Below are 25,000 nucleotides of genomic sequence, written 5' to 3' on the forward strand. Positions count from 1 at the left end.
GGAGATATACACAGACTGTGTGTGTGTGTGTGTGTGTGTGTGTGTGTGTGTGTGTGTGTGTGTGTGTGTGTGTGTGTGTGTGTGTGTGCATGAGTGCGCATGTGCGTGTGTGCGTGCGCGTGTGCAGGGGTTGATGGAGGAGAGAGAAAGATGGAAATTTAATTATCTCTGCTAGACTGGTCCAGTTTGTGACACCAGCTGTTGTGTTCAACCAGCCACCTCCAGCACCATGCAATGCTAATAGCCTGATCATCTCTCTCGCTCTCTCTCTCTCTCTCTCTCTCTCTCTCTCTCTGTGGCCAGCTGCAGCAGATGGGTGCACTGAGCCATGACCCTCAGCCACCCCCAGACCTGCCTACCTGAGAGACCTCGCTAACCGCAGACTCACAGAAAATAGCGCACGTGCACATGTGCGAGCACACACTCACACTCACGCGTGCGCATGCACAGTTGCACACACACACACACACACACACACACACACACACACACACGCACTGAGTGAGCACACAAATACACAACATGGGCGCATTCACATACATTCTCACGAAGTCACCCGTTGTTGATAAGACCAGAGCTCAATGACGTTCCACATCACAAACTGTAAAGTGAAACATTGTTTGTTTCACTTGTTTAGAGCTAAACCAACTAGCCCAGACCAGAAAACGAGGGTCATCTCTCCGTGGCTTTCCTCACCTGGCTCTTGTTGGCGGCCACCTTGGCAAACAGCGCCTGGGAGACCTTGGCTCTCTTCATCTCCTGCTGAATCTCCTCGTAGATGCCCGACGTGATGTTGACCATGGCCTCAAGCTTCAGTGGAAGGTCCGGGGGTGGGCCGGGTGGTTTGGGCTACGGGACAGGATGGAGTTGGACATATGTCAGAGTGTATAGAGGGCATGCGTGTCACATCATCAGCATACCCGGAAGTAAAGCGGAAACGCAAAAAACTACTTTCTGGACTTGACAGGCAGCCTGCACAACAACATTTAACATCATTTAACATTTAACATCTATGGGGTGTTGTGCTAATTCGCTTATTTCCATCGAAATAAGTAGTAAATTGTGCCGCTTGGGATATTATTTACATTATGAAGAGAGGATATATACAAAATAATTATAATTTTGAGCGATGGAAATAAGCGAATTAGCCCCATAGCCCCATTCAATTCAATGCAATTCATTTAGGGCTTATGGTAGGGGAAATAGCCAATAAGGAGCTTTTGCACAAAATAACATACCTGGACCTCTTTGGTGGGGACGTAACAACTACAAATGAAGGTAAGAAAGCCTTCTAGCATGGAATTCTCCTTTGTCACTCACTTTGCCACTCGATTTGCCACTTGATTTTCCATTGACTTTATGCGTGCGCATACCCTCTATACTAAGATGGCTCCAGGGCTTACATTATGGTAGGCTGGAGAGGGAATTCAGAATATAAAAGGTATGCTACATTGCTACAGTGTGCAGAGTACAGTACATGCAGTTGACAGGATCAATTTTGAGAAGGCAAGTGCTAGGACTGAGCCACATTACTTCAAGAATATAGAACTACTTCCCCAAACTCCCAAAGGACGGGGGAACCACTTCACTACTAAATCCATAAGATTCCAATCCACGAAAACCAAACCTTCGCCTCTGCAGGGAATGGTCTTTTTATAAACATTACTAAGAGGTTATCAGCTGATCATCAACCTCAAAACTGCTCCGAGGCGCGCACACATGCTGTGTTCATTGTCTGTGCATCGGCCGCACATCTGCAAGCACAAGTCTCTGCATGAATAATGTTTACAGATCGAAGTCATTAAGTCCCTCTCCTTTGTCTCGTGCTCGAGTCGAACACGCATTGGCTCTCTCGCGGAGCCTTGTATACACAGCGTTTGAAGTTGTCCACGAGACGCGTATGGACAAGTGAGCTTACATTCCCGCAGTGTAAACGATGCGCTGAGATAAATGTAACGTAGACAAAATAAGAACAGCACGCAAATGAACCCGAGGGGCCATGAATGGGGCATTCGCCTCCCGACATCAGAGAGTCCCTTATCGTCGGCCGCTCCTGGGAGAAAGACGTTATAGGCGTGGATGGAAAGAGACCAAATGTAGTCCAAACGTAACGTAATGTATTTTATGTTTACAGTATGCTCCGGCGATTGCCTTTGAGGCTGTTTTTTTCCATTATAAACTGTTTAATTTGTTTGAGATAAAAAATGAACTTCCAAAGTTCAGTGTGGTCTTGAAAAGGAACAGAGTTTATAGATATACAAGCTCATGATGTGAGTGCTGCTCTCACCGAGTTGGAGATCATCTTGTTCTTGGTCTTCCAAATGTTGGACCATGCGTCAGGGGTGAGCTGCTCGTCCAAACTCCTCTCCCACACTTTCTACGCACACGCACACACACACACACACACACACACACACACACACACACACACACACACACACACACACACACACACACACACACACGCACACGCACACGCACACACACACGCACACGCACACGCACACACACACACACACACACACTGCGTGTGAGGGGCCTATTTTAACATTAGCGCTCTGTACACAGCCACAGCCCACAATAGAAGTTCCGCTTTTTCCGTGATTGCCACAATGCTGCTGGACTATTATTCCATTCAGAAAGATTAATTGCTGGGAGGAAAATCCCCAAATAACAATGCAGTAGGTGCATTAGGGCCTTCCGCAAACAGCTAGCGATGAAGATGAGCGTTCACTCAGTGCGATAAAGCAGTGAGGTGGGATTTACACGGTATACATGTGAAAGCCTGCGTGGATGTGTGATTTGTTTGATTGATTCGTGGTTAGCTCAGCGCCATTGAAAATGTTCAGACACTTTGTGTTCCCAAGATTTAAAGCTTAACTGAGTGATTAATAGTTTGGGTTCTGATGGGCAAAGATAGAAGGGGGTATTATTTAGGCGTGGGTTATAGGGTTGGTGGTTGATATTCATGTTTATTAAAGGATCCCCATTGCACTTGGATTGCATTGCCTTATACGGGTCGCTACTCTGGTGAAGTGGTCTTCATCGTCAAAAATATCCAAGTGTTTCTAAATGTTTCAAGATATTAAAAAAAAAGATCTAAAATAGCAAATATATCTAAGATAGATTCTTAAAAAAACTAAAAGCTATGTTTCTATGTCAGCGGTGCTCAACCTTTTTCATGTCAAGGACCCCCAGAAATATCTGTATTTGGCCGCGGACCCCCATCTGAAAATATGTTGTTCCAGGGACCCCCCCCCCCAGAAGCAAATATTTGAGTTAAAAACATTCACACTAAAAGAATATACATTCAATATACATTTTCAAGCTAAAGTATAACACAATGATTTATAATAATAATGAATTGCATTTTTATAGCGCTTTACAATGGTTCGTTCATTCATTCATACATTGGGAGGTGAAGCGGCGAACAGTCGACAATGGTGGCGAGCTTACACCAACCAACTCATTGAATTCAGTGTTTTGCCCAAGGACACTTCGACATGTGAACACACCAAAAGGGGTTCCCGTCCTGAATGGGTCCATTAAAGTCTCCCCATTAGAATGCGCCCCCTCTTGGTGGTGCTTGGTATAGTATACCTGTGAGAGACGCGCCCCCCCGGGGGTGTAACCCCTCTTGGTGGTGCTTGGTATAGTATACCTGTGAGAGACGCGGCCCCCCGGGGGTATAACCCCTCTTGGTGGTGCTTGGTATATATACCTGTGAGAGACGCGGCCCCCCGGGGCTGGAGCAGGAGTTGGAGGCGGGGAGGCCCACGGGAGGGTTCATGCTGCGCTCTCTCTCCTCCTGGTAGATGCGGTCTCTCTCGCCCTCGTTCAGGTTGAGGAAGTTCTGCATGGCCTTCAGGTTGACCAGCAGGGACTGGGAGGCCGTGCGCGGGTCCTCCTCCTTGCGCAGGATCTCCGATAGCAGGCCCTGGGCGATAAGCCAAGGAAGGAGTCTTTATGGTATACGTATATTACTTGTGAGGATATTTCATCAGGTTATTATTGATATATAACATCATGAATAAGCTCTTCAAAACAGACCATGCACGTAGATCCACATTATATAAGACGTAATACTGCAGTAGGCAAACATACTTTGGAGGCATGACACACGTGAGCGTGCGTGCGTCACATGCACATACACACGCAAGCGCGTGCACACTATACATATACATGGCAACGTACAGAGTCACATGTGCACAATAACACACCTGTATACTATTTGCTCTAATGGGGCGTATAACAACCAAGCTAGCACACGCCGCATGAATACAGCAGGTGTGTTTGCTGCTGGGAAGGCGGGGGAGGAAACTCAACTACCCAGCAAGCCTTCTGGCCATGCTTCAGCTGATCTCTCTCATAACGACGCTGGGTGGCGGACCGCAAAAAGACCACCCCCCACGGGAGAGACCACGGGCCTATCAGTGACCACTTATGGATGATATATTCATCTCAATTGCACGAGGCAATATATACCTTCACACCTGATATGATGTGCAAAATGTGAGAGAGAATTGCGTCTATTTTGGTCTATTCTAAGTACACTCACACAATGTATATGTCCCCATTGGACTACATACGATATATACATACTGTATATATTTTTAATCAGTCTTAAACAGTTTTTTGTGTGTGGTCCACGTCACTGACAACCACTATACTTGTTGGCCTGGGGATGTTGTAGACAGTATATTCTCAAACATTTTCATGTCATTTTCATTTTCATGTCATGTATATATTTGGCCAGGACCCCATATAGGCTACATTTGTGTTCTTAAAATCTTTAAAAAAATATATATATATTCAAAAAAATTAGTGTCACTTTGTCACACGAATACAATATCATTTTGTACAATGGTATTTTCAATAGGTGGTCCGCGCGTGGACCACTGGTGGTCCGTGAAGGTATTTCATAATGGTTTTATTTTCTTGCACGGAACAGTGCACATCACCTGGTGACCTATGATGAGACGTTACAGAAATGTCGGCGGTCAAGAAATTCCACAGAAAAGGGAGTTAGAATCTCAAAAAGGGAAAGTGTACTGGATTGAATGGTTGAGTCATCATTATAGGAAATGTGCCTCACTCATACATACGAGTCAGTAGCCTATATCAGTTAATAACATGAGTTTAACGGATTGTTGGACAAAGAAAGAGAATAAGGTTAACTGTGGAATAGGAATAGATCAGTGGTTCTCAAACTTATTCTTTTGGGGGTTTTTTTTCGTTGCTCTTCTAAACCAGTTCAGTTAAATAATGTCTCGGCTTGAAATAATTCGTGCAACAAATTAAATCAGTTATTATTTAATGTAACGTGTTATTTTTGTCTTCCCATGGACCACCTGCAGGCCTAATTATGCCATGGACCAGTAGTAGTCACGTGGACCGTTGGTTGAGAAACACTGGGACGTATACAGACATCGGACGCATAGCAAGCATTACCAAAGCACTAATCTCGACAACACGTCTTCTCCGACACGTATGGATTCGCCACACGTTTCTCTACACCTGACAGTGAGCACTTTCACGTAACATGCTAATGATGCTATAGCCCTCTCAGTTCAACAGGCTCCCCACCAACCTGTGGGAGTCACTGGAGCAGCTATAGTGAGAGACCATCGTCCTCCCCTGTTAACATCGCGACCATAAACAAGTTGTGTTCATTAGAGCGAGCCAGAGGAACCATTGCACCAGATTCCCCTGAATACAGATTTCTGAAGTTGATTTGCTCACGGCTTTGAATCTGTTCTTTCCCCTGCTTTCCCTGCCTTCTTCACCTGCTCCCACTCCTTGCAACTACAGCGTCTGCTTTGTCCTCTCCTGCATTGTCCTACTCCTGTTCACCATCCACCCCCACCCCTCTTCACCCCTCTCCACCCCTCTCCACTCCTCTCCACTCCTCTCCAACCCTCTCCACCCCTCTCCACCCCTCTCCACTCCTCTCCACCCCTCTCCACCCCTCTCCACCCCTCTCCACTCCTCTCCACCCCTCTCCACCCCTCTCCACCCGGCCCCTGCATCATGTTCTCCTACCTGCGTGCGGTTGAAAGCCACACGGGCGAACACGGCCTGGGAGACGCTAGCCCTCTTCAGCTCGTCTCTGACCTGTTGGTAGATGTCGGTTGAGACCTCGGCCGCCGAAGGGTTGCTCCCGGGATGGTCCCCAGGGGCCTTGGACGACCTCTGGGGGATGGGCGGGTGGTTGAGGAACTGCTGGTTCAGCGCCTGCGGGTGCTGGTGGGCCAGCAGGCGGCTGACGGCCAGCTGCTGGTTGATGAGGTGGGCCATGGCCAGCTGCTGGCGCACCAGCTGAGGGGAGAGCTGGGGCGACAGCAGCCCGCCCGGCCCCAGGAGGGGCTGCAGGGCGCCGGGCGGGGGAGGAGGGGGTGGACCAGGGGGCCCCCCCTGGCCGCCGGGGCGGAGCGGAGTGCTGTGGTGGAGCGGGCCGTGCGGCGAGGGATGCTGGTGCTGCTGCTGGGGAGGAGGCTGCAGGGAAGGCTGGGAAGGAGCCTGGGGGTCTCCGGAGCTGGACTTGTGCAGGGGGCTGCCCCCGGAGCCCAGGTGGGCCAGCTGGGCCAGGCCGACCAGGTGAGGTGGAGGCCGCTGGCCGAGAACGCAGAAGTCTGCCATGCTGTCTCTCTCTACTGCGAGATTGGAGGAGAAGGTTAGTTATGGTCAAATATAGATGATGAGTGAACATGGACTTATGGACCATTATATGTGAGCTCAGACTCACTTTTGATGTCTGTAGGATCTCTTCCAGACCACATCTTCTCCAGGTAGTCGACTGATCAGAAAAGACAAATAGTAAAGGCTCAGTTCCTCATATTCATGATGATGATGTGCAACACATTTTAGTCATTCACTGTTCATCCTTTAAACACTTAAGCCGTGTATAAATCAACTATTTTTTGACGATTTTTGCCTACAACGACATGGCCATGAACCACTGCATTGTTCATCTGAGCCATGTGAGAGGAAGAGGAAGAGGAACGGACATCACTGAGCCAGGTGAGAGGAAGAGGAAGGGAACGGACATCACTGAGCCAGGTGAGAGGAAGAGGAAGGGAACGGACATCACTGAGCCAGGTGAGAGGAAGAGGAAGGGAACGGACATCACTGAGCCAGGTGAGAGGAAGAGGAAGGGAACGGACATCACTGAGCCAGGTGAGAGGAAGGGGAAGGGAACGGACATCACTGAGCCAGGTGAGAGGAAGAGGAAGGGAACGGACATCACTGAGCCAGGTGAGAGGAAGGGAACGGACATCACTGAGCCAGGTGAGAGGAAGGGGAAGGGAACGGACATCACTGAGCCAGGTGAGAGGAAGGGGAAGGGAACGGACATCACTGAGCCAGGTGAGAGGAAGGGAACGGACATCACTGAGCCAGGTGAGAGGAAGGGAACGGACATCACTGAGCCAGGTGAGAGGAAGGGGAAGGGAACGGACATCACTGAGCCAGGTGAGAGGAAGAGGAAGGGAACGGACATCACTGAGCCAGGTGAGAGGAAGAGGAAGGGAACGGACATCACTGAGCCAGGTGAGAGGAAGGGGAAGGGAACGGACATCACTGAGCCAGGTGAGAGGAAGGGAACGGACATCACTGAGCCAGGTGAGAGGAAGGGAACGGACATCACTGAGCCAGGTGAGAGGAAGGGGAAGGGAACGGACATCACTGAGCCAGGTGAGAGGAAGAGGAAGGGAACGGACATCACTGAGCCAGGTGAGAGGAAGGGGAAGGGAACGGACATCACTGAGCCAGGTGAGAGGAAGAGGAAGGGAACGGACATCACTGAGCCAGGTGAGAGGAAGGGGAAGGGAACGGACATCACTGAGCCAGGTGAGAGGAAGAGGAAGGGAACGGACATCAATGAGCCAGGTGAGAGGAAGGGGAAGGGAACGGACATCAATGAGCCAGGTGAGAGGAAGAGGAAGGGAACGGACATCACTGCTACATGCTACAATGTTCCAACATTGTATCTACCATGAACACCTGGGCTGTGACTGGCAGCTCCGACAGCCAACCGGAGACCTGCAGAGCTGTATACACATCTGCAGCTGATTGGCGTGCGTGCGTGCGTGCGTGCGTGCGTGCGTGCGTGCGTGCGTGCGTGCGTCTGCATGTCACAGAGCAGAACTAATCTTGGGGACACTGCGTAACCCAACACTCCTCTCTCTGTCAGCACAACTTGTATAGCCTCTCTCTCTCTCTCTCTCTCTCTCTCTCTCTCTCTCTCCTGTGTTTCTCTGACCCCTCCTCCAATCTCTCTCTGGTTGCCATATTAACGTTCTGTTTAGGGTCAGGCCATGCATGTGATGGGAATAATAATTGTATATTTTTCAGCAGTGCAGGGGCTGACAGAACGACAAACAGTAAAATCCTTTAAGGGCCTGTTTTTCACACACTCTGGATTTTACTGTGCAGTTGGTTATGAAACAGAACAAAAGTCACAGCTGTAAAAAAAAAAAAAAAAAAAAAAAAAAGAAGCTAAGACATTGGACGGTTATATGAGGGCCTCTGTGATCATAATGTCCATCATAACAATGCAATGAATGCACTGTGAGCGAGTAGAGCGGACATCTTTGCCGTGTGACAAGAAGAAGTACCAATCAGGCGTGAGTGCAGGTTACTTTGCGGTGAGTTGGAGACAGTGCTCACCTTTAATTCTCTTGTACTTCTTGTACCAGCGTCCAAACTCCTGACACTTGGCAGTGGAGACGTTGGCATAGTAGGAACTATTCACTATAGAGGAGATCATACTCTGGAGAGAGAGAGAGAGAGAGAGAGAGAGAGAGAGAGAGGAAATAGGAAATAGGGAGAGAGTGTGTGAAAGAGAGAAAGGAGGGAAGAGGGAGAGAGGGAGGGAGGGAGAGAGAGAGGGTGAAAGAGGGAGGGAGTGGGGGGAGGCAGGGAGAGGAGAGTGAAGGGAAGGGAGAGATAATTAATAACCAAGATAATATGAAATGCTTATACACACGCAACAACCACATGGCATGCATGCATGCACGCGTGTGCGCACGCACGCACGCACACACACACACACACACACACACACACACACACACACACACACACACACACACACACGCGCGCGCACATGCACACAATAGAAATAGACAGTCATTAATCACGATGGGAAGCCACCCATGGAAACTGAAGCCAGTGCATCGCAGAGAGGGAATCTCCAGCCACACACACATATGCTTGCAATTGATGCTGGGATCAACACCCACACTGAGAGCTCCATTTAAACACTGCACACACACGCACGCACACACACACACACACACGCGCGCGCGCGCGCACGCACGCACACAGACACACAGACACACAGACACACGTGCGCATGCGTGCACGCACACACGCACAGACACATAAATCTCACACAACACACCGACACACTGGGAAGTCATTATGAGGCTGTGATGCAGGCCCAGAGATGCAGCTGGGAGCTGAACAATGCGGGAGATGTGTTCATTTAGCTGAATTGTATAAATGTGTGTAATTAAAATTCATCGATAATAGGGGGCGTAGACCAACGTTAGTCAACACAGCCGTGGAATTACAACAGTTTGCTATCTTGCCCCAAAGCAGATGGATTTCTGCATGGTATAAACGTTCTGGGGACCAGACCACCAGTTTCTCTTTATTTATTTTCCCTTTTTCTCCTTTTTTCTCACAATAGGGAGTGCAAACCTCGCACCTTTGGGGGGGGGTGATAAGTCATTATACCTGGCCAATGGTACAGCGCATCAAAAGTATTAAGCCAACAATGCTACGAGCAAGCTTAAAAAACATTTGTCTTTTACTTGAAAACAAGGCACATTTACACGTGTGTGTGTGTGTGTGTGTGTGTGTGTGTGTGTGTGTGTGTGTGTGTGTGTGTGTGTGTGTGTGTGTGTGTGTGTGTGTGTGTGTGTGTGAAGTCAATGCATAGTTACGCTCGGCTATAGGTGGCTGACAACAAAGTTTGCCTGATGATTAGTCACTCTTGTGGTGTTTCCCCTCTCCCCCTTCCATAAGGATATGACCTATATTTTCTCCTTTATTCTGACCTTGTTTATGGTGAGAAGCCTACTTGATGTATTTAGTAGTAAGTGTAGTAGCCTACTCAAGTAGGCTTAATAAATCCCATTTTGGTGAACTGCACGTCAGCCTTGCATTCCCAATTTAGCCGTTCCAATTCCACTTGTGTGTATACTAATGCATGTTAAACTGGGGGTCCTTGAAATTAAGCGGGTTGAGAATCACTGCTACAGCCGTAAAAAAAATTATCTTGCAGGCTTATCTTTTCAAATGGGGGTCTGCGGGCTAATTAGTGTCCATTTGGGGGTCCTTGACATGAAAAGGTTTGGGAACCACCGCGTTAGGGAGGGTATAGGCCCAGCACATCCCTCTGACACACACGCATCATGCCAGCACGCTTCTTTCCACCTGGAAGTGAGACGTTTCACCATGGGGCCAGTGGGCAAAGCAAAGCAAAGTTACCATGTTTACCCTGCAGGGTAACTGGACTACAGCCTTGTTTACAGCCAGGCCCTGCTCATAGAACATTTCATGGTAGGGGTTCAATGCCTTGCTCAAGGGCACTTCAGCGGTGGTAATTTTAACGTGCCGGTCCGGGGATACGAACTAGCGACCTTCCGATATCAAGACCGCTCCGCAAACCGTTCGGCCACCGCTGCCACATGCATGCACGTGGATGCACACTTATTCATCTTAGTTCAGCCCCCCTGACCAAAGTGCATAGGAGGCACTTTATAACTGACTATAGTTAGACTATATAGTTAGAGCTTATAAATACTTATAATACAATATAAACCTTGTTATTCATGATTATAAACATGCGTTTATAATGCATTATAGACCCAACCTTTGCATAAAGTGTTACCGATTAATTGCATTCACCTAACGTGACGTCCCCAGCTCTAAGTTAAGTCTCTGTTTAGACAAGAAGGAAATCCAGCTGTATACTCTGGCTCCTCACAGAGTTTATTAGCTCACCTACAGTAATCTATAGGTGCTATCTTGTTTTCTAAAGCGCTTAATTTGGAAAAGCACTATACAAATAGCTATAGTTTCAAGATTACAAGGCGCAGTATCATCAGCAGTATCAACAGAAAAAACTTCTGTACACTGTCTTCAAATACAAGAACAAACTCTCATGATAATATTATAGAATTCAATTTAATATTCCCATTACAGTTTGTTGTTGCAAGACATTTGAAGTGTGCGGGGTGGTATTTTTCTGTTGCTGCGTTTGGGCCCATGCACGCTTGGTCTCCTCCTACGCACACGTCGCCTTTGTAGGTGTGCTACAGGTTCCAATAGAAAGCTCCTGTTGTAAAGGGATTCTGTATTGTGTATTGTATGTTTTAATGTATTGTACCTTTTAAAGTTTTTGATTCATGGGTTTTTTATCATTGTTTGGACCCAATATTTTATACATTTATGTCAATAAAGTAACTAACTAACTAACTAACTATAGGGGACCGTAGCCTATAATGCAGGTCAAACCTGCATGCATGGAAGGGTCCTATATGAAAATGGTTGAAAATCACTGCTAGAGCCGTAAAAACCTTCTCTTATGGGGGTCCTTGGCATATATTTTCAAATGGGGCGTTCGCAGGCTAATGAGTATCATTTGGGGGGGGGGGGTTCTTGACATGATAAAGTTAGAGAAACACTGGTTTATAGTGAACTCTCAGCGGGAGCCATCGTTACCTGTGACAGAGGGCAGTCCTTGGCCAGCGTGCTCTGGTTCATCTCTTTCAGCAGCTCCTTGAGTGCGTTCCTGACCGTGGCGTGGTTCCACTGCTCGCACGGCAGGTCCTCCAGCTTGGCAAAACTATACAGCAACCGCACACGCGCGCACACGCACACACACACGCACACACACACACACACACACACACACACACACTCACACACACACGCACACACACACACACACACAGACACACACAAACACACACACACACACACACACACACACACACACAGTCGGAGCGGTCAATTACATTCACATGGGTTCAGTTTAATTAGTTCTTCTGCTTGAGCTTTAATTTACTTCAATAAGCGTTGACGTTTTTTTATGGCCTCTTTCATCAGGCCAAACATGCTCACAGAGTTTATTAGATCACCAGATAGATAACATCTTTTTTTTTTCGTCTTCTTTTTTTTTTCTTTCCCCGACCTCCAACATTTTAACCTCAGCTCCCAAAACCGTGGCTTCCTGCGAGGACCCATCCTCCTGGTAAGCCCCTCCCTCTCCTTTTTTCCTTTAACCTCAAAAATCAATCATTCAGACACCGGTCGCGGTGCGTGCCAAAATTGCACCATCGCCATGGACACAGATGTAAACAAGTAAATAAACCTGGCTGGTATGCGCCAAGACAATAACAATAATAATCCTCTCATCTGGAGTCTATCTGTCTTTATCTGTCCATCAGGACCCTGTTTCACTCATTCTTCTGGGAAACTGGGTGTTCTTGGCAAACCGTCTCTCTTCGCTGTTGCTCTCGGAGGCAGTCAGATAGTAGATAATTCCCGCTCAGGGTCGGCTAACAAGGAAAGGAATGACAGCGCTTCGATATTGCCTCTTCAAATGTGATACAAAGTGAAGAAGAAGAAGAAGAAGGAGGGGGGAAAAAAAGATCCCCAGTAGTATCGATTACTCCATTTGTCATTCTGTGAGCGTATATATACAAATGTAACCAAATATCTCCAAATGTACATTTGTACCAACCACATGAACCCTACAGCGTCCCTATAGTCTGGAGGTGAACCTTCAGAAAATATAGCAGATCTACAAGCTCACAGCCCATTGTGCTTCAGTGCGTTGTGTGAGCTGGATCAGCTATATTGTCAGTGGAAACGATTTAGAGGGAAAGAAGTATAGGGGACCAGTATAGACCCCTGGGGGACACCGGACCGGTCAACAACGTATATGGGGTTAAATGAACACTGGAGATTTGATTGTGATAGAAATGGTCAGTCAAACCACAAAGATCTTCAGTATCTCATTCTATAAAACTTGTCTTTAGCCAGGGAGATATTGGTGAACAAGAAGCCAAAATCAAAGTCATTTACTGTAAATTGGAAAGGAAGCATTTCTCCTTCCCACCCAACTCTTGAAATGCCATGCATATTTTTGCATTAAATGGGTTCAGTCCACTTCCAGAAAAGTATGGGTATATATATGTAACCACCATGTGTGATCCTAACCGAGGCAGACTGGCATGTTTAGCCCCCCATTGACCAAGGTTGGCTTAAATTTAGACCTGAGGACGATTCTAGAAAAGTCTTCTAAATCCTGACAGTTTTCTGAAAAACCTGTCTCAAACATTTTCATGTCAAGGACCCCCAAAATGTAATTGGCCGCCGACCCCCATCTGAAAATATGTTGTTCCAGGGACCCCCCCCAAGCAAAGATAAGAGTTAAAAACGTACGCTCTGAGAGTATATAATATATTCAAAGATTTGCGGCACATTTTCACGATTTTTCAAAGATAGCAGATCTACAAGCTCGTAGCTATGAGCTTGTAGATCTGTTATTTTGCAATAGCTAAAGTATATAATGCTTAAAACAAGCAGTGGGGTGGCCACGAACACACACTACTGCAGTTGAAAAGCATGCCAGCTGGGTCAAGAATGCACCTGTAGACATATTTTATCATACAGGATTTACATTCTATAACTTACAGTACACGATATTTATTTGCATGTAACAAATCTTAAAAATTATATAGGCTAAGGGGTCCACATATTTGAGCGTATATACATTTGACTAAGTTGTCGGTCTGTCTCATGGAACCTGGGCTGGGCACACTGGCCCTATATTGGTCCGGTCCATAATCGGATTCGGTATACACAGTCAAATCAGCACTGTTGCTTTAACTCGGAGTGTACAAATTGCTGCATTAACACCGTTTTACTCAGCAATTATTTTATTTTGAGCATGCGCTCAATTATTTTATTTTGAGCCAACGCCCCACATAAATGACTCGTCTCCATCCTGACTCCCAGGCGGAGGAATAACCGCCCCCTTGCAGTCCAGACATTTCCCCCCGCAGTCTGAAAACTAAGACTACACCTCACCTCACCTCAGTAATCCTGTCTCATTATACCCCCTTCTTGACGCCTATTCTGATGGTGGATGCTAGTTATACCATGCAGATACAGTAGATGTCGGTTATTTGTTCACATGTGTTTTGTAGAAAATAAAAAATAAAAAACACCATACCATATATATTATATCATGAGTAGCCTATCATGAATGCAACATCCAATCAACCCTATATTGGAATCACATGCTATGGGGCCTCTAATAGAGCAGACCTCTAGAAGCACTTTCACTTTTGGTGGTTTAATGGTTGCTCCATCCATCATACAAACTCCCCCACAGATTCCTCATGTAATGGTGTCTGCACAATTGACACAGCCCTGGGTAGGCCACCCAGTCTGGCAGAGATCTGCGCTCTGAGATTTTCCTTGACCACCAGTGCTAAGAATGTTATTTGTTGAACATTATTTTGTGGTTTAGACAGATGCTAGCTTGATGTTTACCTGGTATCCTAGTTCTTTTAAGCACTAAATTGTTTTCTTTGTATTCTAATTAAGGGACCATTTACCCTGTTTGTTGATAAGGGTTTGTTGACTGAACTCTGTCGGTATTTTATCTATTACATTGTTGTTTTTATATTGCATCATAAATATGCTTTCTACTGTTGGCCAGCTAGCTGTAAGTTGTTGATTTGCTATGTTGCATCTATTTAATTGTGTTCGATTTCCCTGCTTTTCTTAGTGAATTTGTTGTACAGCACTTTGTCCAGAAAAGTGCTATATAAATAAAGTTATCATTATTATTATTATATACCATTTGCTCTGCATGGCTAATAGAGTCTGGTAAATGCCTACATTGTAAAATTGACTCCCAGGGCTGTATTTTGCGTGTCTTAAGTACCAGGTCTTATTACTTAACTTAAGACCTGGAGGCGTGACCAATGCCATTTGGCTATTCTGAGTGGCCAAAGAGCATTGACCACGCCTCCAGGTCTTAAGTTAAGTAATAAGACCTGGTACTTAAGACATGCAAAATACAGCCCCCAGTCTCAATGCGTTGCAATGTGACGTGTCCTGAGTGCGTTTTCTGACGTGCTGAGCTTTTAGATCTGTTATGTTTTGCCAAATGTTGACACACTTCTGTACTAGTTGGTGGGTGAACTTGGCCGATTGGTCAAGGCTCCAAAAATGTCCAGAGATGCAAAGTTTGGGCGTTTTATTTTCTCCCAAATTAATCCTCCAAGAATAATTACAGTGCAGTATAAATAGTGAAGGCTTTAAATAACAAATCAAAATAAGACTTTACCAAAAATATAAAAAAATAAACTAAACTAAAAGAAAACTAAACTAAAGAAAACAACCTAGGATTCGGAACTTAAGACACTGTTTAACAGGCGACATCCTTACAAGACAAGGGCCCTGGCAGCTCTCCCCTAGGTTCTTACAGCTTGTTGCTCCAAGCCCAACTAACTGAATGCCCTGCAGTCTCCCTCTTATAGGGAGTGGATCCTACCACATGGCATGCAATCAATTATAACAGTCATTAACCCAGCTATATAGTCTCATAGCCCATGACTAACCTCACCTTTAAAGGATGTTGTACAACATAATATAAGTTACATTTCTCACCCAACATTATATTCAACAGACTACTAAAATATTGCTCTTAAATACAGACAGACAACACACCCCTCCTCCGCTACAAGACTTGGCACCCTCCAATTTAGACGTGCCCGCACTGATGAGGTGACCAATCAATCAACAAACAGAACACTTCAAACATTAAAATGCATTGGGAAATACCAGGATGTACCACTGTCTATGACGAACACTTCCGCACAGTCATTTCCAAAAGCCGGGCCGGCAACAATGTTAGTCAAATGGAAGCTGCTGTGTACTGTAGGAGTGTACATTGTCCTTAGTGTATATATGTAGAGGGCACGGGCTGCCCTGTGACAGGCTAAATTAGCCGGACGCCTTTAATTGCCGCGTGTCTCCCCCTTTCCTGTCTGTCTACTGTCAAACTATCAATAAAGGCGTTAAAAAGCCGCAAAAAACGAATCTTCATAAAGTATAGAACGTCTAACCTTTGCAGCTGTATGCGTAGTGTGACCATGTGATAGACCTCCATCAACATGTCGGCCACCGTAGCCTCGGGAGCGTCCGTCAGGAAGTGAATGGGGAGAGGGTTCCACCTGCCCACCTTGATGATGCCTGGAGAGAGAGAGAGAGAGAGAGAGAGAGAGAGAGAGAGAGAGAGAGAGAGAGAGAGAGAGAGAGAGAGAGAGAGAGAGAGAGAGAGATTAACCACTGTAGCTAATATCCGACTTCATCTGATAGCATCTCATCATCATAACCTTTATTTCAAAGGAGTACAATTGAGGGGCAGGCCCTCATTTTCAATGTCACCGAATACAGAACACAAATCAACAATATACAAGTCAGCATTTTTACAACAACACTCTTATAAATACACGAATCAGAAAACATATGATACCAAAACTAAAAAGAACTATAAGAGATATAGACAGATAATATTAATGAAAACAATTACAATGTTCTGATCTATATTGAAAAGCGGGAAGAAGCCATTCCACCAATTCCCTTGATATTTTGGTCTTTATACAGTGCCTATTTATACTTCATCGGACAACCGTGTTGCTCAGTGAAAGTATATATACCACGGAATAAGTGAAAGGTGCGCAAAAGACATAAAATGCTGTCCACATTACAAAAAGTAAACGTGGCTTAACCACTACGTTATAATCGAGCATAGGTAGTGTCAAACTTTAACGTCAGGGAACTAGAACCAAACGCAACTGAAACCATCAAGGAATAGAGGCTATGAGCGTGACATCATTGTCATACCCGGAAGTTATGCGGGAACCTATACTGAGTAGCAAAAAAAACTACTTTCTGGCCTTGACAGCCCCATACATCAGAAAAGCATCTGATTGCATTAAACAATGTTAAACGATATTAAACTCACATGTCTTAGCCACTCACTTTGCCACTGGATTTGCCACTCACTTTGCGCATGTTGCGCATATACCCTCTATAGAGGAAGAAAACGTGATATTGTCCATTCTGACACTAACAAAGAAAGACAGAGACAGAGACAGAGACAGAGACAGAGACAGAGACAGAGACAGTGCACATTCACCCACTGAGGTAACAGATAAAGGTAACTTCATTAACCCAATTTGACCCCCTTTCTCATTCCATGACATCATCCCAGTGTGGAAATCCAGGTCACAGTGAGGTCTGCCCTCCTCCTCCTCTATTTCCCAGAATAAAAGCTCTATGAAATAGAGATGCTTCGAGAGAGAGAGAGAGAGAGAGAGAGAGAGAGAGAGAGAGAGAGAGAGAGAGATATCCCCCCACTGCACTATATGCAACGCATAGAAGTCACACAGCCAACAGGTACAGGTTACATTAACGATAATGAGAACTGCTGTGTGCACGGTTTGTTTCACCTCGTGTGTGTGTGTTTGTTTGTCATTGACTCTCAGGATGTTATTTGGGTGTTTGCTGTCTGTGTTTTAGTGTCTATCTGTCTATGTGTGTTTGCTTGTCTGTGTTTGAGCATCTATACGTGTGTGTGACTGTGTGTGTGTGTGTGTGTGTGACTGTGTGTGTGTGACTGTGTGTGTGTGTGTGTGTGTGTGTGTGTGTGTGTGTGTGTGTGTGTGTGTGTGTGTGTGTGTGTGTGTGTGTGTGTGTGTGCTGTTAATAGCCTGGCCTAGTTATCTACTAGAAGTGATAAGGTTCTAATAGATAATATGTGCTATCTGCTATAGTCATTCTGTCTGTCTGCTTTACTGCTAGGCTAAACCAAGGGCAGGGGCAGGACACCTACACCCAAACACACACACACACACACACACACACACACACACACACACACCCCGCAAAAACATCGATGTATAAGCACACATGTATATGGGTACATGCTATACACATGCCAACGTGCAGATGGCTAAAGACACAATAAGAATGGCACACAGTAAATGCCAGCAATGTAAAAAACCCACCCTTGAGCCTTTTTTATGACACAAGAGATGAGCAGAGATGTTATACAGACAACATTGTTACTGCGGTGGGTCTGGGTCAATGCATCGGCCTCCAACAACACTAATATGGCCCATAAAACATGATCACCCCTAATTAAACATGTGGGTGGGTCGTTTGGGTGTTTGCGTCGGTCTGCGTTGCGCAATGGTATGTGCGGCGCGTCCTGTGAAACTCTCGTGCCAGCCTGAAATGACAAGAGTTTGAACAGGGTCACCCCCCCCCCCCCAAGCAATTCTGTCTCATTATACCCCCTTCTTGACTAGTAGTTATACCATGCAGATACAGTAGATGTCGGTTATTTGTTCACATATGTTTTGTTTGGGAGGCGGAGATTATGTTTTCGCCCCCTGTCCGTCAATCTGTCCATCCGACCGTGTGTGTGTGGCTGTCTGGCTGAGTATACAGCTAATCTTGGACACTGCCGGGACCGATCTACGGGGAAACTTTGCTTGCAGACTCCCAGTAGGCCATAGAATAATCTATAAAGTATAGGGAAAATCACAGCCCAGTGTGAAGTGAGTGAGACTTTGACGAGTTGATCTGCTGCACCTGCTATCAAGTATTTGATGATGACGTATGGTGATTATGTTATACTATAGGCCCATAGGCCCCCCGTCCCCCCCGTCCCCACACACACCAACATACAGTATGTACAAATTATAATGATTTTCAGGTTTTTTTGATAGTCCATATAATGTTTGCCTGCATTGGCTTCACAGATTTGCGTGAGGGTCCTATTTCATAAAAAAAAATATCCTGTTGGCTGTGAAACTCTGTGTAGCCTGTGTAGGATTTGAAATGACAAGAGTTTGAACAGGATTTCAGAGCAGGAACGGGGGAGGCTAAACAAATGCATGCAAGCGTGAGCTCAAATACGCATGCAAACGTACAAGTATGCCCTTACGTATACACATGTGCTCTCACTGCCACGGTCATTGACAGACCCGAGGCCACAGACAGACACACACACACACACACACGCATGCACATGCGAGCGCGCGCGCACACACACACACACACACACACACACACACACACACACACACACAGACACGTGCACACATATACGGCACAAAAAGGCACATTGGTTCTTCATGGGGACTGGCGGAGCTGTGAAAACCAAACAATGCTAATCGCATTACTATCCACTAAATGAGACCCAGACGAGTCCTGGGAAGTCTCTATCTCTCTCTCTCTCTCTTTCTGCCTGCTATTGCTCCTCCCTCCCTCCCTCCTTCCCTCCTTCCCTCCCTCCCTCCTTCCCTCCCGCCGTCCTTCTGTCTTCCTTTGGTTTCCTCTTCTCCATATAGGCCTCAGATCTCTTTCTCTCTCTCTCCTTTCTTCTCTTTCTTCTTCTGCGTCTGTCTGTAGTTCAGTTATACGTTTAATTCCAGCCAGGCCGTTTTTCTTCTTTGTCTGGTCATGAGGGTTGGGGGGGGGGGGGGGGGACGACACGTCAACCGCATGGACCACAGTATGGACCCTCGCACCCCCCCCCCACCCAGGGGCAGGGAGGGACCCGAAAGGAGCGCCACAGGAACCTATAGGCCAATGTAGCGCCGACCGAATATTTGCTCATCTTGATTTATTATTTATTGACTGTTTCGTCCATGTGCTTTACCAATTTCTACGCGCACAGATAAAAGAAGAAATCATGGTGGAATATATTATATACTGAACAAAGAAATCAGACAACATCGACAGTGAAGAGAAGCTCACAAGGCACTAAGCAGGCACCTGTGCATGTGCACGCGTGTACACACACACACACACACACACACACACACACACACACACACACAAGAGTCTCCAGGGCACACGCTATACCCTCCACATACACAGTAAAGTCCTTTAGCTCTGCAGTGTACAACTCTAACCAAATGGACTCATATTTTACAGTGCCGGGTCCACACACTGTAGTCTGTGTATCAGCTGTAAACAGTGGCACTAATGCCCAGTAAGGTGGAAGCCAATGCTTGAATAAGCAAACAAACAGAAACCCTCAGACAGGGACATGACAGCACACAGAGCAGTGGACATGAACACATGCCAGGATGCACGCCAACGCACACACACGCACGCACACGCACACACACACACACACACACACACACACACACACACACACACACACACACACACACACGTGCACACACGCACACACACACACACACACGTGCGCACACACACACGCACACGTGCGCACGCACACACATTATATGCTCAGAGAGTGATGGTAAATGCATTAATAATTGATCCATCATTTTGGTCCATTGTTAGGCAGTCTCTGCTTCTTGTCCACATTTAAAAGTAGAAATCATTGTTCCCATTTCCACATTAAAATTCTGCCTCCCTAAGAAACGCTTTCATGTGGCCGACTGGTGGCTTGGCTTTTGTCTGAGTGTGCCCATCCACACAGACACGCATCTCTTTGTCTTTCGCTCTGACGCTTATACACACAGGCACGCACACACACACATACACACGAGCGCGCGCGCGTGCACACTACTCAGGCACACGTGTACACACAGTAATCCCATTGTCCCATGCTAGAATAAGTCTTAATGGCTGCAGCAGGCTGCACACGCACACGGGACTTCTCCCACAAACTGGTTCCAGGTTCCAACCCCTGGCACGCACTGAGGGAAACCCCATACGGACTGACTCAAACCCCCGAGCATCCACCATTCCACCGTGAGGAACTCCTCCCGATGAAAATCTCTCATTTTCTCATGTTCAAGGGCGGGCTAGTCTCCGCTGGAGCACTCCGTTCCAAAACTCTGTGACACAAAGTGCTATAGCTGCCTCTCTCTCTCTCTCTCTCTCTCTCTCCTCTCTTTCTCTCTCTCTCTCTCTGCCAATGGGGACACGACTTTGCAAAATAGCAGTACAAAAGTGGCCTATTACAAGATATAATGGTAAGGTGCAACGTCCAACACTGCAATTCACAATAGGTTTAAATTAGGATGTCCAGTAAATTGCTGACATGGACTGCAGGCGGTGACCCTCCCTGGCCTTTTTGACATGGCATTTTGACAATTCTCTCTCTCTCTCTCTCTCTCTCTCTCTCTGTCCTTGTGAGTCTCTCTCTTATACACACACACACACACACACACACACACACTGACCACTGTTAACTGTTAACTGCCTAAAGCCGTAAAATACAGGTCTGGTCCCTTCCATTCTATAAAAGCCTTCAGACCCTTATAATTGAAATAAACAAATATCTCCCAGTTAATTACTGGGCCAGGCTAATTAAAGAAAGGCCGTGGTCCTCAGCAGGCACTTTAAATACACCGCTGGGACACAAGAATGCAGGACACAATTCAAACAGGGAGAAAATAGCTGGGACACTGTGTAATTTTGGTCATAGACCACAGAGGAAAAAATGTATAATTTAAGCCAGAAATTATTCATTTAACATAAACGCTTGTTTTTAAAAAACAAAAAAGTATTCAGTTGAGAGACGCTGGCGGCATGAGGAAGTGCATGGCTGTGTGTGTGTGTGTGTGTGTGTGTGTGTGTGTGTGATTGTGCATGCACGGCATGCACTGTTTCATGTGAATATTTTATGTAAGTGCATTTGTGTGTGTGTGTGTGTGTGTGTGTGTGTGTGTGTGTGTGCGCGTGTGTGTGTGCGCGTGCGTGTGCGTGCGTGTGTGGTGTGCGTGCATGCATGCGTGCGTGCGTGCGTGTGCACTGTGGGCGCTTGCCAATGTGTCTGTGGGTATATGGGTATGTTTACAATATGAGTGCATATACACACTGTTATTGAACTGTGGTGAACTGTGCTCAAGTCCCTTCTGGCCATTTGTGTGTGCGCGCGTGCGCATGTGTGTGTGTGTGTGTGTGTGTGTGTGTGTGTGTGTGTGTGTGTGTGTGTGTGTGTGTGTGTTGTGTGTGTGTGTGTGTTGAGTTGTAATGTCCCGTTTCATCGTGCCTTTGAAACCCCTGGCGTAGTGTTTTTGCAGAAGACACATTGATGTGGACACAGGGCCGATGTGGCTCGTTGTTTTCCACACACACTGATGAGAGACGGAGACCTCCCCTGATACTTGGCAAACACATTAAGGCAAAAACTGCTACTAATGACATTCATCTGCGAACCATAGCAAATGCTAGCCATACAATTTAGGAAGACTATTTCAAGGGTTCATTGGACAATAACACACTGGGTACGTCTCACGTTTATTTTTCTAACTCGCTTAGAAACAGGCTGGTATTTAGACTAATAAAATCTGCGGATGCCACAAAAATGTAATTTGTGATGGTCCCTCCATTGGCAAGTGAAGAAGGACACATTGTCTTTTGAACGTTGGTGTTTGAATGTATAAAAAAGAAAACACATTTGCTATTAAAAGCACGAAAGATTCAATCATAGGAAAATGTTGTATATTTGCATAATATCCGCGATAACCAGCGGGTGGAAAAAGAATGTCAAGGCTAATAACACAGCTAAACCACAGGCTTATATAACAATGTGTATCTATTATACTATGGTACAAACCGTCACAAACCCAGAATTACACCTCAGTCAATATTCTGAAATGTGTCATTATCACATGCAGACAAAACAAAAAAGAAAGAAAGAAAATATTTTGGAATGAGTTGGAATATTTTCCATGCAAAAATAGTTTGAATGGTTTGGACTCACAAAGACAAAATATATATTTTTTTTTATGTGGAATTAGTTTGGGTCATACTAATTAGCAACAGCATGTAGTTATTAGAGGGTAATAATGGACCCTCAGTGATTCTCACAGTTTTGCAGTGTGGACGAGGGTACAGTATTGTGAGGGAAACTCACATGGGGAACAAGGAGGCTGACAGCGTCAAAGGGCTGCTGGCCGTGAGGCAGTAGAGGGGATTGCAGGTGGCAATGCCAATGTGTTTATAAGAAGGTGAAAACACACGCACACATTGTTTTTTATATCACACACATTATTGTTTTACGGTAGTACACAAATAGTGTCACTGCAACCACTTCAGTGGTCCTTCTGGAGAATGGGGGAGTTATAACTTACACCACCACGCTATAGCATTTCAGGCCGTGCATGTCAATAACTATATTGCCCTCTCTTGTTCTATTGTTGCCATTTTATATCAATGTGAAGCAATTTCCCCAGATGGAATTTTCTGCATACTTTAGAAACGACGGCAGTAAATGACACTGTCCTGCAAGCAGATGACTACCATGTGTGCAACAATAAATTATAGAGTTATTTTGTTGCTGCACTTCATAAACATTCTCACACATACTGTACACACACAGACAAGCGCGCCCGCGCGCACGCACACACGCATGCAAGCACGCACGCACGCGAGCGTGTACATTGTATGTGTATACCGGTACTTTAAAAAAAGCACATGCAGTTGTGAGTGACATACATGTGTACAGTAGATTCACACAACCACAGACATGGTATGAGTGAAATGCAAGTCTCTCTCTCCCTCCCCCTCTCACGCACACGCGCACACACACACGCACACGCACACGCACACGCACACGCACACGCACACACGCACACACACACACACACACACACACACAGTATTTTCATCTTGTGGAGAGAGGCCAGACTCATGCCTGCATGTCCGTCTCTTTGTTGTGTCTTTTAATGACTTTCACAGGCTCTGTCTGTGTCTTAGTTGTGTTTTTCAAACATTCTTGTGCTCATGACCGCTGTAAGAGCGCCGTGCACCGTGCGCACTGCACTGCACGCCGCACGCTGGAACGGCGTCTAGCTGGCCTCTAAATAGATGACCTTGCATTTCGTTTGTGCACGTCTTGTCGAAGCTACTCATTACACGGAGAGTGGATGTCTCCGCGCCGTAACATCAGTGCTGCAGCCTCGACCCCTCTGTTCCGCGGGACATCATTCTGAGCTAGTCGTTTACATAGGGAGAGACACTTTGTGGTTGGAAAAACACCGACTGCAAATGGGCTTAGATGAAAACCCTGTTCTCACTGTCATAAAGAGGCAGTCTGTCCTCCTACGTTTATTTTAATAGCAGGTCTTTTAGCTAGGGTTTGTTTAATAGTATCTGAAGAGTTTTCATTTGCGAAATTAGATGGCCAAGCCACCATGTGAAGAAAGAAAAAAAATAGTATTTCTCCTTGGCTGGCATTAAAAGTAAGCTAAATAAACAACAGGCCTTTCCTTTGAAGAAATGTTGTTGAGCTTTTGTTTTTTCAGAATGGCTTTGTAGTTGGTTTGTTTTTAGTTTATCTTTTTAATTAAATAGTAGTGACTGCATTTGGCACAGAAAGACAAAAGCATCCTACAACTATAAAAGGTGGCATGCCCTAATAATAATAGCATTGTATGCCATTTAATTTCTACCTACAGACATGAAAGAGTGGCAGGAATGTCACATTATATCTACGGTCTTCCTCCCTCTCTCATTCATTGTCTACCTCTCTCCATCTTTCTCTCTGCTTTATCTCTCATTTGTACTAAAGTGTAAAAAGTGTAAAGTTTGCGTAAAGTGCATGTGAGTTAAGCCGGCTTGGACTGAGTTGAATGTGCATGGACATATAGGTCAATATTTCTATTAAAACAAAAGTATTTTGTATTTTTGATTTATTTTCACAATAAACATTCCACATGAATGTCTTTTTGACAGCTTCTATTAAAAACTATTTTGATTCGCAAGTGTCCACCTCCGACACTCGAGATAAAATGGCGCAGATATCGGTAAAGGAAATGTTAGTTTGCACTGGAGAACTTGTCTGCAATTGGCTAGTTCCGGTACATCACATAATGACACGCGCACACACACAAAGTCACACACACACACACACACACACACACACACACACACACACACACACACACACACACACACACAC

At 45.8% G+C, this 25,000-nt stretch overlaps 1 protein-coding gene across 5 annotated transcripts in view; it reads right to left on the reverse strand.

Moving 5' to 3' along the window:
* The window catches only part of satb2 (SATB homeobox 2), a 61,340-nt gene that overhangs the window by 16,775 nt on the left and 19,565 nt on the right, over positions 1-25,000 (reverse strand). For 3 of the 5 annotated variants that reach the window (XR_013965529.1, XM_080785802.1, XM_080785801.1), the window contains exons 4-11: positions 16,161-16,287; positions 11,734-11,857; positions 8,668-8,770; positions 6,746-6,796; positions 6,043-6,653; positions 3,662-3,937; positions 2,288-2,377; positions 697-849 (exon numbers count right to left, since the gene is read on the reverse strand). Coding sequence is in view for 4 of the 5 variants with exons in the window: in XM_080785802.1 (XP_080641928.1) it covers positions 697-849; positions 2,288-2,377; positions 3,662-3,937; positions 6,043-6,653; positions 6,746-6,796; positions 8,668-8,770; positions 11,734-11,857; positions 16,161-16,287 (1,535 nt within the window). In the remaining variant the exon portion in view is untranslated. The remainder of the gene's footprint in view (positions 1-696; positions 850-2,287; positions 2,378-3,661; positions 3,938-6,042; positions 6,654-6,745; positions 6,797-8,667; positions 8,771-11,733; positions 11,858-16,160; positions 16,288-25,000) is intronic. The other 2 variants (XM_080785804.1, XM_080785803.1) reach the window with 2 other exon arrangements.

The sequence above is a fragment of the Protomyctophum bolini genome (assembly GCF_963924005.1).
Source record: "Protomyctophum bolini genome assembly, chromosome: 16".
NCBI lineage: Eukaryota > Metazoa > Chordata > Actinopteri > Myctophiformes > Myctophidae > Protomyctophum > Protomyctophum bolini.